Raw genomic sequence first — 15,269 nt, 5'->3', positions numbered from 1 at the left:
TTTGCACAGCCTTAAATTTGACGACCATTGAACTTGACCGTAATTAAATGCCCACGACAAGCAAGGTCTATTCCGTAAATATTTAGACAAAAAGAAAATATCTTTCAGTAGTAGAGATGAACATAAAAATTCTTCAATGATTAGACATATATTTTTCCCTGTTGAATTTGACGACCATTAAACTTGACCGTGATTAAATGCCTACGACAAGCAATGAGAGAAGCTATTGACGCAATTAAATCAACAGTTAAATTTAACCGCCGGTACGTGTAACGGGGGTTACTTTCCCCATATGTATAGGAGTATATTCAACTCCGCCAATTCTTCATTGATTGATACAATAAGTACATCATCAAAATGATAGGGAGAGAAAAAATAAGGTAACCTTGTGCTATTCCTCTCCCAAATTTAGACAAGGTTACACATAGTCCGAGATAGGTACAGAGTATTTTAATTTTGCTTGTATATTTACATCTTAGATAAAATGAGAAATTAATTTTAGAAAACATTTTGCAGTAATTTTAAATTAGCATTGACTGAAAAAAACGATGGAAAAATTAACGCAAAGTTAACAAAAATGTATTGTATGCATTAACATATTTTTCTGAAATAATTTTAGTAACAAAATTTTTATTGAGGTAATGGACAAGAAATACAATTTCTTCAGAAGAAAACACATTAGAAACTGTAGTGAGGTCCACGTTATAAAGTCAGCACCTGATTAACATTGGTGTTGCTATCCTCGTCTATCATTCCACAAAGCAGATAGCTCTATCCTCTTCTACCTACATTGCCAAATATTTTCTAGATTATGAACAATCATAATCAACTACCTACATATTTCATCTCAACTATGAAAATTTATTGTATTAAATCATAGGAAATTATATTTCCTTACGCATAAATTATGATATTTGACAGAATTATTAAAAAGAATCTACAATTAATATCAGATCAGATACAGGGGGATAACTTGAATCACATCTATCTACTATAGAAGGCGGTGGTAACGCAGAGAATCGGCAACTCTGTTGTCCTATCATTTCCACTGACTTATAACGTGAACCTCACACAGTAGATTGAAATTAAAAATTGATGTTTCATATATCTTTACTCCACTATGCCACATCAGACTTGCAAAATCTTTGATGACGTCATCGTATGATTTGACCTTGATTTGTCCTCCTCATCAGCTGATTTCAATCCGTTCTCAAGTGGCAGACTATCATTTTCATCACCCCCTGGCTGACAATCATTTTCTGGAGACGGCGCTCCATTTTTGGCACCCCCTGGCTCACAATTATTCTTAAAAGACGACGTTTCATTTCTATCAACCCCTGGTTGACAATTATTTTCTAGAGACGGCGCATCATTTTTCTCACCCCCTGGCTGTATGATACCCTCCTCTTGGAACGCCCCAGGCGTCAACCCGTCTGTGGGGCTTTGGGCGGTTGTCAAATTTGACCACCAGCTGGAAAGGGCTCCCTTGGCTTGCGATATCGCTCCACCTGCAAAAAATTTAATAAATAAAAATTTAATAAATAAAAATGTAAGATTTTATTCCCAAGTGATATAAGTTACATTTTTGAACAACGTCAAATTTAACATTTCATAAAAATTCATTTTCCTCATAAATAATATTCGAGGTAATAATATTTCGAGTTTGAGTGGTAGAGAGGACTTACAAGTCCTAACTCCGTCTAATAAAGATTTTTTTTCATTTCATTTTAATATTCTATTCATTTATAAATTCAACATTAATTGAATGTCTATTGAGTGAAGCAAACAAATACATCATTCAGACAAGAAATAAATCGAGGGTTTCAGTTCGTCTAGATGTCAGTTCATCAAGTACCTGTTTTGACCATTTCTTGTTAACGAAATAACATTTTAAATGACCGCTATTTTGTTTTATGAATTTGAAAAATTGGCATCATTTTCGGTAGCTCTTTCTATTTGTCATTAATGATTGTGCAAAGTTTCACTTCCTTATGTTCAGCCATTATTTAGACCGAACGTAGTGAGGTCTACGTTTTAACTCGGACTTTTTTTGTCTGTCTGTATGTAACGCATTTACGGCCAAACGCGTTGATGAGATTCTATGAGATTTGGCTGGAATATTCCTTTTTTAACTGCGCGTCGATGTATACACAAGATTTTTTGAAATTTTGCATTTTAAGAATAATACGAAAGGAAAATTAATTTCTTCCATACTCCGATATCACTATATTTATCATCTATTCTGAAAATAGGATTATTCAGACTAAATAATTATTTATAAATTAATCAGCTGACAAGTGATTATTCATTGCATTCATTTCACAGCGGTGAACAGGTGACTCCAGATACTTGTGGATAAGAAAACTGACTGAGGTCTACTGTTCACAGAGCTACTAGTAACTAGTAGTTCTGTGAACAGTAGACCTCGCGCTCAGTGAGTTACATTGACCTGTTGATATGTTTTCTCAAAAATTAATAAATAATTTATCAACTAAAAATGTCTAGAAAAAATCCTAAATAAACATAGAGCTTTCTGTCCTATCGTACCGTGACGTGTCGTCCCGGAATGTGAGTGTGAGCGCTGTTATCAGGTCTGGCTGCATCTGTCTACAACGTTGATGGAAAGATACAATTTTCAAGATGTTCGATGTTTTTGAACGGGTAGTATTATAGTCAACTGTCTACTAACGTTAATGGAAAGATACATTTTCAAGATGTTCGATGTTTTTGAACGGGTAGTATTATAGTCCACTAGACAGCTGATTTATGATGAATAATTCTATAGTCTGATTTTTACTCTAATATTGGCGTATGAAGGAGGCTCCTTTTTCCTTTTATATTATCCTTGAAATGCAAAATTTCCAAAAACCTTGTATATACGTCGACGCGCAATTTAAAAAGGAACATACCTGTCAAATTTCATGAAAATCTATTACCGCGTTTCGCCGTAAATGCGCAACATAAAAACATTTAAACATAAAGAGAAATGCCAAACCGTCGACTTGAATCTTAGACCTCACTTCACTCGGTCAAAAAAAATAGTAAATGGAAAAAACAAAATAGCGAATGTGTGAGTAAGTAAGGACGTTGGGACACTTTGAAAATGATATTTAGATATGTTTCGTACCAAGGAACAATGCCTTAGAATGTTGGTAGGGAGTTCGTAAATACCCTGTATATATAAAATGGTGGAGTGCAAATGAATTTATGAATGAAGGAATGAATGAACTCTACTGACCAACAGCTCTTCCAGTAGTGGCCACTGCCCGACCCGTGCTAACCATGGCTTGATTCAGTTTTCTCCCTCCTTCCGTGTTTTGCATCGTACTGAAAACATAAAAATCACAAAAATTCAGACTTTAAAAAGAGAAAAAATGAAATATTAGCCTAGCCTATCATAGATGACTATACAGAATACAAAAATAATATATACATGATTTGGAAACAGTGCAAACTTAATTATATTTTACATTGTTAAAAACGTTCTGGCAACTTTGCAAAGCTAGCAAAGGATGGAGCTATCTGCTTTGTCTGATGACAGACAAGGATAGCAACAACAAACTGCCATTATAACGTGGACCTCACTATAGAACAAGAACAACCACAATATGATACAGTATCAGCACACTTTGAAACAGTATCATCTCAACTTGATACATAACACTATGATTTGATACATTCGCTATCTGCTCTGTCGAATGATAGACAAGAATAGCAACACAAATGTTAATCAGGTGATTACTTTATAATTTGAGTCTCGAGCAATGTGTTACAAACATAAATAAAAAATTCAAAACTTAAACAGATAGATTAATGATAAAACATCATCTTTTGAAATATAGTGAAACAAGGTCATCATTATAATCAATAATCAATGAACAAGTGTAGCGAGTTATTCTCAGTTTGGGCTGAAGTTTTGTATGTTGGTACTGTAGTAAAATAAGTTACAAAAGAAGTTATATTAGCACAAAAATATGAAAGAAGTTTCTTCCAAATAGAGCAATATTTCTCAGTTTTTGGTGATAGAGGATAGAGCTATCTGCTTTGTGGAATGATAGACAAGGATAGCAACACCAATTTTAATCAGGTGCTGCCATTATAATGTGGACCTCACTATAGAACAAGTACAACCACAATATGATACAGTATCATCTCAACTTGATACACAACACTATGATTTGATACATTCGTTATTTGCTTTGTTGAATGATAGACAAGGATAGCAACACAAATGTTAATCAAATACTGTCATTATAACGTGGACCTCACTATAGAACAAGAACAACCACAATATGATACAGTATTAAACCAATATGATACAGTATCATCTCAACTTGATATATAACACTATGATTTGATACATTCGCTATCTGCTTTGTGGAATGATAGACAAGGATAGCAACACCAATGTTAATCAGGTGCTGCCATTATAACGTGGACCTCACTGTCTACTAATACAAGGCACATCCCACAAGTATTGAGACACAACTTACTGAGAGATGCGCAGTCGCATATCGGCGACACTGAGCTGTGAGCCGCCGGCGAATGGGTGACCGGGTGACAACTGCCACAGGGAGGGTGTGTCACCACTCAGCTCGGCCATCCACTGCTGGTAGCTGTGCGTGCGTCGAAAGGCTGACACAAACGAGGCGTTGAAATGGTCCAGCTCACGGCTTCCATCTGATTAACATAACAAAACACCATACTGTATTAAACTTGCATCTAATTAACACACTAAAACATTCTTTGTGTACGGTAGTTGAGAAGTTGATATTGTGATAATTATCCATATTAAATAAAAAGAATAAGAAATTGTTAAAAACCACAGATTTATTGATAGTTAGAAAGACCGGTTTCGGTTGTTACACCATTGTCAATATCTGATAAACTCGGTCTTTCTAACTATCAATAAATCTGTGGTTTTTGACAATTTCTTAGTCTTTTTCATTCAATATGAATAATACGAGTAATTAATGCAATATCAACTTCTCAACTACACAAATAGAATCTGAATCTCTCTCTAACACATTCTCTATCTCTCTCTGTGTCTCTATCTCTTTCTGTGTGTCTCTCTGTCTCTCTGATAGGAGTTTATCAGAGATTGATAAAGGTGTAACAACCGAAACCGGTCTTTCTATGAGTAAAACTGTGGTTTAAGACAATTTCTTGGTTTTTTATTTAATACTAAGACACCAAATTATATTAAACGTCTTTCATTAGAATAGTCTAGTTCATAACTCCCATCTGATTAACACCAAACTACTATATAGAACTTTTATATTATTCATCTATAATACAGGGTGGGTGAATAGTCCGTTAAAGGCTTAATATCTCATACACAAAGGTAATTTGATGGTGGGTGTGATTGGGGATCCTACTTCTTTAGTTCTTGACGTTATATAAAGGTGCGTACAGACTTTCGTTCCGCTCCGCAACCGAACGTCACTCCAGCAGAGCGATTGATGATCGACCGGCGAGCAACAATGGTTCGACCGGGGAACGCGAGAAGATCTACCATCTTCCGTAACGTTCATGATCGGTGCGAGTAGAGAGCGGAGGCGGAGCGATTGCTGTGCGATGGTGGTACGTGGGCGGTACGAGGGAGGAGCTTGCTCGGTGCGGGTTGGAAGCACGAGTATGTGTACGCAGCTTAAGAGGTTTTATAATTTACTGACAATAAATCCAAGGATTTCAGAATTACTTATTGTTTGGCAGGACCTATAGATAAATAATAATATGGTGTGACCTGACTGGCTGAGGTCTGGTGTCAAAGTTTTCAGGCGCAACTGATCAATTTCAGGGCCTCTCACATGACCAACGACTGCTTTTTAGGCAGCCGGGACCGACAAAGCTTAACGTGTCCATCCGAAACACGGGAGTTGCCTGAGATAAATATCTTGCCCGGGCCGGGATTTGAGCCCGGGCCTCTGAATCATGAAACCAGCATCTGATCCACTCGACTACGACCACTCCTTATAGATGAATGCCGCTATGTTTGAGTTGATGTTAGGCCGAGGTTGCAATAACCAAGTTACACTGTAGTTTAGGCAAACTTTATACGTTGTTGGTTATCCATCTTGTTTTCACTATTATTATTGCTATCAAATTTTGTAAAACTTTAAAGTGAAAAAAACACTCACATTCTTTGATGTGGCGCCACATTCTTTCACTTTAAAGTTTTACAAAATTTGATAGCAAACTTTATAACTTGAATCATGGCACTGACCTGGCAGCAGAGACGTGCGAAGTAGACAGAGCATGTAGGCGTGGAACTGAGCTCTAATCCATTCATCACCTCCCTCCCAGCCAACTCCGTCCACAAACACATCCTGCTGCGGTGTCCTAAAATTCAGAATTGAAAATAATTTGAGGTTAAAACATTTCAAAATGTTAAAACAAAGTCAAAAAGTCATTACACTGCTTTCGGAAAGTTTGAAAATGATATTTAGATATGTTCTGTTCCCAGGAACATTGCTCTGAAATATTGGTAGAGTTTGGAAACACTCTGCAGAGTGAGAATAAGTACATAGATTACATCACACTGTTTGAGCATACAGAACCTATAATAGTCAGAGAAGAATTGAGTCAGAGAAGAATTGAGTCAGAGAAGAATTGAGTCAAAGAGGACTTGAGTCGAGAGAGACTTGAGTCAAGGATAGACTTGAGCTATGAGAGACTTGAGTCAAGGAAGACTTCAGTCAAGAGGGACTTGAGTCATGGATAGACTTTAGTGAAAGGAGATTTGAGTCAAGGAAAGACTTGAGTCAAGGGAGACTGAGTCAAAGAAGACTTGAGTCAAGAGGGACTTGAGCCATGACAGACTTGAGTCAAGGGAGACTTGAGTCGAGGAAGACTTCAGTCAAGAGGGATGAGGGACTTGAGTCCTGGATAGACTTTAGTGAAAGGAGATTTGAGTCAAGGAAAGACTTGAGTCATGAGAGACTGAGTCAAAGAAGACTTGAATAGAGGGTGCTCCACAATCAATTCTGATACCTAGCTCTTCTCTGTAGCAACAATACCATAGAGGAATGATAGCATGAGAAGATATCCCATGGTATAGGTCGTTTATGTTTCAAACTTCATGTCGACTACTGTCTATTATTAGTGTGTTGTTGGGAGTGTAAGAGTGTAAGAAGGGCACAGTATGAGAGACTACCAGCGTCACATAGCTTCACCAAAAACAACTACTAGGACTATCGGCTTCAGTTAACACTCACATTTGCAACATAGACACCCTATACACTGTCTATTATTAGTGTTTGTTGGGAGTGTAAGAAGGGCACAGTATGAGAGACTACCAGCGTCACATAGCTTCACCAAAAACAACTACTAGGACTATCGGCTTCAGTTAACACTCACATTTGCAACATAGACACCCTATACACTGTCTATTATTAGTGTTGTTGGGAGTGTAAGAGTGTAAGAAGGGCACAGTATGAGAGACTACCAGCGTCACATAGCTTCACCAAAAACAACTACTAGGACTATCGGCTTCAGTTAACACTCACATTTGCAACATAGACCACCTATACACTGTCTATTATTAGTGTTTGTTGGGAGTGTAAGAGTGTAAGAAGGGCACAGTATGAGAGAATCCAGCGTCACATAGCTTCACCAAAAACAACTACTAGGACTATCGGCTTCAGTTAACACTCACATTTGCAACATAGACACCCTATACACTGTCTATTATTAGTGTGTTGTTGGGAGTGTAAGAGTGTAAGAAGGGCACAGTATGAGAGACTACCAGCGTCACATAGCTTCACCAAAAACAACTACTAGGACTATCGGCTTCAGTTAACACTCACATTTGCAACATAGACACCCTATACACTGTCTATTATCAGTGTTTGTTGGGAGTGTAAGAATGTAAGAAGGGCACAGTATGAGAGACTACCATCAGCGTCACATAGCTTCACCAAAAACAACTACTAGGACTATCGGCTTCAGTTAACACTCACATTTGCAACATAGACACCCTATACACTGTCTATTATTAGTGTGTTGTTGGGAGTGTAAGAGTGTAAGAAGGGCACAGTATGAGAGACTACCATCAGCGTCACATAGCTTCACCAAAAACAACTACTAGGACTATCGGCTTCAGTTAACACTCACATTTGCAACATAGACACCCTATACACTGTCTATTATTAGTGTGTTGTTGGGAGTGTTAGAGTGTAAAAGGGCACAGTTGAGAGACTACCAGCGTCACATAGCTTCACCAAAAAACTACTAGGACTATCGGCTTCAGTTAACACTCACATTTGCAACATAGACACCCTATACACTGTCTAGTATTAGTGTGTTGTTGGGAGTGTAAGAAGGGCACAGTATGAGAGACTACCAGCGTCACATAGCTTCACCAAAAACAACTACTAGGACTATCGGCTTCAGTTAACACTCACATTTGCAACATAGACACCCTATACACTGTCTATTATTAGTGTGTTGTTGGGAGTGTAAGAGTGTAAGAAGGGCACAGTATGAGACTACCAGCGTCACATAGCTTCACCAAAAACAACTACTAGGACTATCGGCTTCAGTTAACACTCACATTTGCAACATAGACACCCTATACACTGTCTATTATTAGTGTGTTGTTGGGAGTGTAAGAGTGTAAGAAGGGCACAGTATGAAAGACTACCAGCGTCACATAGCTTCACCAAAAACAACTACTAGGACTATCGGCTTCAGTTAACACTCACATTTGCAACATAGACACCCTATACACTGTCTATTATCAGTGTGTTGTTGGGAGTGTAAGAATGTAAGAAGGGCACAGTATGAGAGACTACCATCAGCGTCACATAGCTTCACCAAAAACAACTACTAGGACTATCGGCTTCAGTTAACACTCACATTTGCAACATAGACACCCTATACACTGTCTATTATTAGTGTGTTGTTGGGAGTGTAAGAGTGTAAGAAGGGCACAGTATGAGAGACTACCATCAGCGTCACATAGCTTCACCAAAAACAACTACTAGGACTATCGGCTTCAGTTAACACTCACATTGCAACATAGACACCCTATACACTGTCTATTATTAGTGTTTGTTGGGAGTGTAAGAGTGTAAGAAGGGCACAGTATGAGAGACTACCATCAGCGTCACATACTTCACCAAAAACAACTACTAGGACTATCGGCTTCAGTTAACACTCACATTTGCAACATAGACACCCTATACACTGTCTATTATTATGTTTGTTGGGAGTGTAAGAGTGTAAGAAGGGCACAGTATTGATTGATTGATTGATTGAGTACTTTATTTATGTAGATTACAATATATACTGGCTTATACACTTATATACAATAGCTTACAATACAGCAATGTTATAGATGAATTTACATAATTAGACTAAGAAAATAACTATTGAACTGTATATGATATGAAAACAATTTGTAATATAATAACTATAGATATAATCATATTGTTATGCTCTACATAAATTGGCGGAGCTTTGGAACATATCAAGTCCCTTCTTTGGAAGAATATTAAAATATCCTCCCCATTAACTCTCTACCAGTATGAGAGACTACCAGCGTCACATAGCTTCACCAAAAACAACTACTAGGACTATCGGCTTCAGTTAACACTCACATTTGCAACATAGACACCCTATACACTGTCTATTATTAGTGTGTTGTTGGGAGTGTAAGAGTGTAAGAAGGGCACAGTATGAGAGACTACCAGCGTCACATAGCTTCACCAAAAACAACTACTAGGACTATCGGCTTCAGTTAACACTCACATTTGCAACATACACCCCTATACACTGTCTATTATTAGTGTGTTGTTGGGAGTGTAAGAAGGGCACAGTATGAGAGACTACCAGCATCACATAGCTTCACCAAAAACAACTACTAGGACTATCGGCTTCAGTTAACACTCACATTTGCAACATAGACACCCTATACACTGTCTATTATTAGTGTGTTGTTGGGAGTGTAAGAAGGGCACAGTATGAGAGACTACCAGCGTCACATAGCTTCACCAAAAACAACTACTAGACTATCGGCTTCAGTTAACACTCACATTTGCAACATAGACACCCTATACACTGTCTATTATTAGTGTGTTGTTGGGAGTGTAAGAGTGTAAGAAGGGCACAGTATGAGAGACTACCAGCGTCACATAGCTTCACCAAAAACAACTACTAGGACTATCGGCTTCAGTTAATAGTCACATTTGCAACATAACGGTCCTTTACCATAGCATATCGCCATAAATGATACAGTATCAACACAACATAACACAGTATCATTTTAACTTGACACAGAACACTTCAGTCCCGGCTGAAGTATGACAGTCATATGGCCCATTGACGGCTTGAATTATATATTCAGGCGGGGGGACCTTCCCGCAAGGGACTTCCCACCAACAGACGCCATACGAATATACTTTTTCCTCCACCTACTGTCAAAAGTACTTACTTTACTCCCTGAAACATGATACTAAAGTGTCACTTTTTCGCTCTCGGTACTAAAAAACAGAAAAACTCCCTAGGGAGTAAAAGTGACTCCATTTAAATAACATGGGAAGCATCTCTATTTTAAAAACGTACATTTGGAATAGGTCAGAAGGTCGAAGCTCAGATGAGGAAGCTTATAGAGTAGTCATTAAACCAACTAAATTCAATACCTCACCAAGACATTTGATCGATATATAAAATTTATTCATACAATTCTTTATTCATACAATAAGTACATCATCGAAAGTGTTTATTTCAATTATTTATGTTTTTATGCTGAAATTATTATTACAAACTTCATATCACTATACAAAAAAAATGTATATTATTTTTCTGTTATTCCATGTTATTCAAATATCGCCAACGATATTACTTATTAAGTAATCAAATTTGAAACGGGAACTTCATCATAGCTGTAGTTTTGGCTGTCATTATTGTTACAACTTAGCCGACAGATAGTGCTGTCGGAGGAGAACTTGATTACAAGCCAGCTGTTTCTGTTTACTTTTAGATTATGTTGTAACACATTGTTTGGTCACATACGTTTTTAAAACTTATTTTATTAGCAGTTTTTATAAAAATGTAGGTGGAGGAAAATGTTGTGTATATCCGCGTGAAAAATGTTTTTTTTCCCTCAGGAAATTGTTGCCCTCGGCTTCGCCTCGGCTTCAAACCTTTCCCTCAGGGAGAAAAACAGCACTTTTCACTCTAGAATACAAATAACTATTTCGTCCCACTTGGATGTAATGAGCTGGTTTTCGTGCGTCATATGGAGGCGAAAATGATTGTTTTCTGACCAGGCGGTAAAAGTTTTTCGCCCCACTTGGATTTAATGAGCGGTTTTCGTGCGTCATATGGAGGCCGAAAATGATTGTTTTCTGACCATGCGTAAAGTTTACGGCCCTAGGGCTGTAAAATAACCTTGAAGTCAGCTGATTCTGATTTGATGTGAACGTGTTTACAAAATGGTTTATTAAACGGAATCCGTTTATGCTTCTAGAATTGAATAAGTATTCTGCAATAAGCTACTCATTTTATTTGGATGAATAAAATACAGATAAGATATATATTATAAACGGAACTATTCAAATTTCATATTCGACTATATTCGATTTTCAGAGTAGGATAGAACTTCTAACCTAAACTTCCGAAGTCAACGACAACAAGCATTGTTGACGTGACATTCAGATTGGCAAATTCCAGTGGCTAAAAGAGCTGACCAAAAAACTTTTTATTATTTGTGTTTATTATTCAAGAATCAAAACATTTATAATAATATCATCTTATTGTCATTTGGGAGAATAAAAAGTATAAACTCAACCTCTTACATAATTGAACATAATCTTTTAGGTTATTTAGACAAATCAGAATGAAAAATAAAAATACTTGGACAATTTCCTGATATTCAGATTACCTCAGATTTGCTAGAGCTATGACCTTCCTGTTTTGCTTTTGGAAGTGCCTAATAAACAATAAATTATTCTAATATTTATATTGTTTATTTTTCTGTGTGGCGAAAAATAACGTTCTCATCATGGGCAAAAATGTTTTTCCGGCTCTCAATCTTTTCTAGTCTCATTTTCGGCCCTAGGTGCGAAATATACTATTACATAAAACCATAATTTGATACACTCAAATTGATACACAACACTATAATTTGATACAAAACTTGTTAATTTTGAATGAATTCTACAAACCAAGGGATGCGTTCTTATGCTACCTTTCCTTATGGTATCACAACACATGAGACTATCACCACAGTATAATCTCAACTTGATATACAACACCATAATTTGTTACAGAACTTGCAAACGTTGAATGAATTCTACAAACCATGGCATATTCTTATATGCTATCTTCCTCCATACCTTGCTTCCTTGCCAGTGTCCTATGGTCATCAGCATCAGCATCAAAACAAATGATACAGTATTACCACAACTTGATACAATATCAACACCGTAATCTGATACAGTATCATCCCAAATTGATACACAACACTATGATTTGATACAGAGCTTGCAAACTTTGAATGAATCTACAAACCAATGGATGTCTTCTTATGCTATCTTTTCTCAAGCCTTGCATCCTTGCCAGATCCTATGGTCACCAGTATCACCACAACTTGATACACAACACCTTAATCTGATACAGTATATCCAAATTGATACACAACACCATATTTGATACAGAACTTGCAAACTTTGAATGAATTCTACAAACCAAGGGAATCTTTTATGCTATATTTCTCAATACCTTGCATCCTTGCCAGTATCTATGGTCACAGTATCACCACAACTTGATACACAACACCTTAATCTGATACAGTATCATCCAAATTGATACACAACACCATAATTTGATACATAACTAGCAAAACTTGAATGAATTCTACAAACAAGGGATATCTTCTATTGCTATATTGTCTCTATACTGGCCTCCTTGCCGGTGTCCTGAGGTGTCCTCAACGCCCACTGGTGTCCTGAGGCGGTGTCCCCACCACGTGACGCACAGATAGTCGGCGAATCGCAGATCCTCAGTGCTCAGATGTAGGACGTCGCAAGTCCTGCGGTGTCGCCACTGGATGGGTGACCACTTCTATGCGAGCTCCGTCTACCTGCCCCCCCCCAGCGCCAAAACATCATAATGAAATCTTACCCGTCCCAAAAACATCATTATTTATTACTTGGAAAAAGGGTACTATGAAAATTGATTCTATATTAATTTGATGCAGCAGTTTTAGGTGGACTTCTTTCCTCGACTAGCACATTTATTTACTTTGGAAAAAAAACTTGGAAAAAAGGTAGCCTACTATAAAATTGATTTCTTTATTATTTGAAGCAGCAGTTTTAGGTGACTTCCTTACCTCGACTAGCACATTTATTACTTTGGAAAAAACTTGGAAAAATGTATTATAAAATCGATTCTATATTAATTTGAAGCAGCAGTTTTAGGTGACTTCCTACTCGACTAGCACATCGGCGAGTTCTTCTTTTGTTGAATAGTACATGGTCGCCCCCACCACATATCCTCTCACATTGTCGTCCGAGAGAAGATCCAAGTAGGGCAGCGAGAGATAGGGCAGGCACAGATAGCCTGAAACATCAATTATAGTTCAAATTATCTATAATATAATAAAGGAAAGAATTGCTTATACACGTAGGGGATAGAAATTCACGAATGACGCATCATTCAGTCTCAACTACTCAACTCATTAACTTGGAATTTTGCTTATAGATTCTTAATTCACCGAGGATGGTTATAGGCTTAGACCAATATAGAATAGACACGCTGGGAAGTTAGACTCTGAAGCAACACATCTACTGCCATATAACCATATCGTGACGGCAGCATCGGATAGAAAATTTTTCTGCAGAGTTTGTTTACATTGTTTTCTATCCGATGCTGACGTCACGATATGGTGATATGGGAGTAGATGCTGGCTTCAGCGGGCTAGACTTCAAGCGTTTCTATTCTATAATTGGTCTAAGCCTATAAGCATCCCGGTGAATTAAGAAGATGTTGGTTTCATCGACTGTCAGTATGAATATACAATGGGCCGTGTCTATTCTATACATGGTCTAAGCTCCCAATAACACACTAATAATAGACAGTAATCGTGGAAGAAAATTGCAACATAAACACGACCTATACCATGGGGATATTCTTATGCTATCTCTTCTAAGGTAACACTACAACAAATAAAGCTTGTTCTCTGTAACAAGGGCGAGCGTTGCGATTCTCGTTAGAGATTTTTTTGTGAAGTTGAGAAGTTGATATGTGGTAATTATTCATATTAGATGGAAAAAAGGAGTTTATCAGAAATTGACAATGGTGTAACAACCGAAACCGGTCTTTCTAAGTATCAATAAATCTCTGGTTTTTGACAATTTCTTAGTCTTTCTAATTCAATTAGAGTATTATCAACTTAGATATAAATGGCCCTGGGAAAGTAAGTAAGTCAGTTTATATAGTATAACCATAGAGAAACAATAGCGTAAGTAGATATTCCATGGTATAGGGCGTTTATGTCACAACTTTTACTGTTATCTCAAGTCGATTACTATCGATTATTGTCGATTTTTACTGTTTTGTTGGGAGTGTAATAGTGTATGAACGGCACAATATGAAAGACTACCAGCGTTACACACCTTTTTGGGAAAGAAATACGTGGACTATCGGCTTGAGATAACAGTAAAAATTGCGACATAAACGCCATATACCATGGGATATCTACTCAAGCTATTGTTTCTCTATGGTATAACATACATGAAAAAAGAACTATGATCTAATCTAACCTTTTCGAATACTGCAAGCGGTAGACCACATCCTCGTGCATCCATACTAGCAACGGCAGCCATATTTGTTTGAGCCGTGACGTCACTCGAGTCTCTGAGAGTCTCACAGCTGACGTCACGCGGCAATGCGGCTATTGTCACGTCGCATGTGACGTCATCTGTGCACACGTCATCCGCGCCGACGGCGTCGTCATCAGTCACCGCACGTCTGCTGAACTTCACATACGCTATGTCACATACGGCCGTCTGCAAACGAATCAAATCAAAATCAAAAACGTACTATTACCAAAAATAATACAAAAATTAGATGATACACTATACAATTGATATATTAGGAAACACACTTCAAGACTAATCAATAGTAATACGGTTAAATATTTTATTGATTAATAATATTTGTATATTGTTGAAAAAACGATTTGGGAACAGTGAGGAGGTGGTAGAGGATAGCGCTATCTGCTTTGTGAAATATACACAGGGATAGCAACACCAATGTTATCA

General features: G+C 37.4%; 1 protein-coding gene across 1 annotated transcript; it reads right to left on the bottom strand.

The window, feature by feature from the left end:
- Window positions 1-252: 252 nt before the first annotated feature.
- LOC120356042 (late secretory pathway protein AVL9 homolog) lies at window positions 253-15,014 on the bottom strand (the record flags this gene model as incomplete). Its single annotated transcript, XM_039444827.1, has 7 exons — window positions 253-1,508; window positions 3,239-3,327; window positions 4,494-4,680; window positions 6,227-6,342; window positions 12,342-12,361; window positions 13,448-13,566; window positions 14,768-15,014. Coding segments are annotated over 7 exons (1,158 nt in total), but the record flags the coding sequence as incomplete, so codon positions are not given.
- Between the last annotated feature and the right edge of the window lie 255 nt (window positions 15,015-15,269).

Source organism: Nilaparvata lugens, unplaced genomic scaffold (genome assembly GCF_014356525.2).
Source record: "Nilaparvata lugens isolate BPH unplaced genomic scaffold, ASM1435652v1 scaffold5605, whole genome shotgun sequence".
Taxonomy (NCBI): Eukaryota; Metazoa; Arthropoda; class Insecta; order Hemiptera; family Delphacidae; genus Nilaparvata; species Nilaparvata lugens.
The sequence above is the reverse complement of the archived record's forward strand: the minus strand, read 5'-3'. Positions and strand labels throughout refer to the sequence as shown.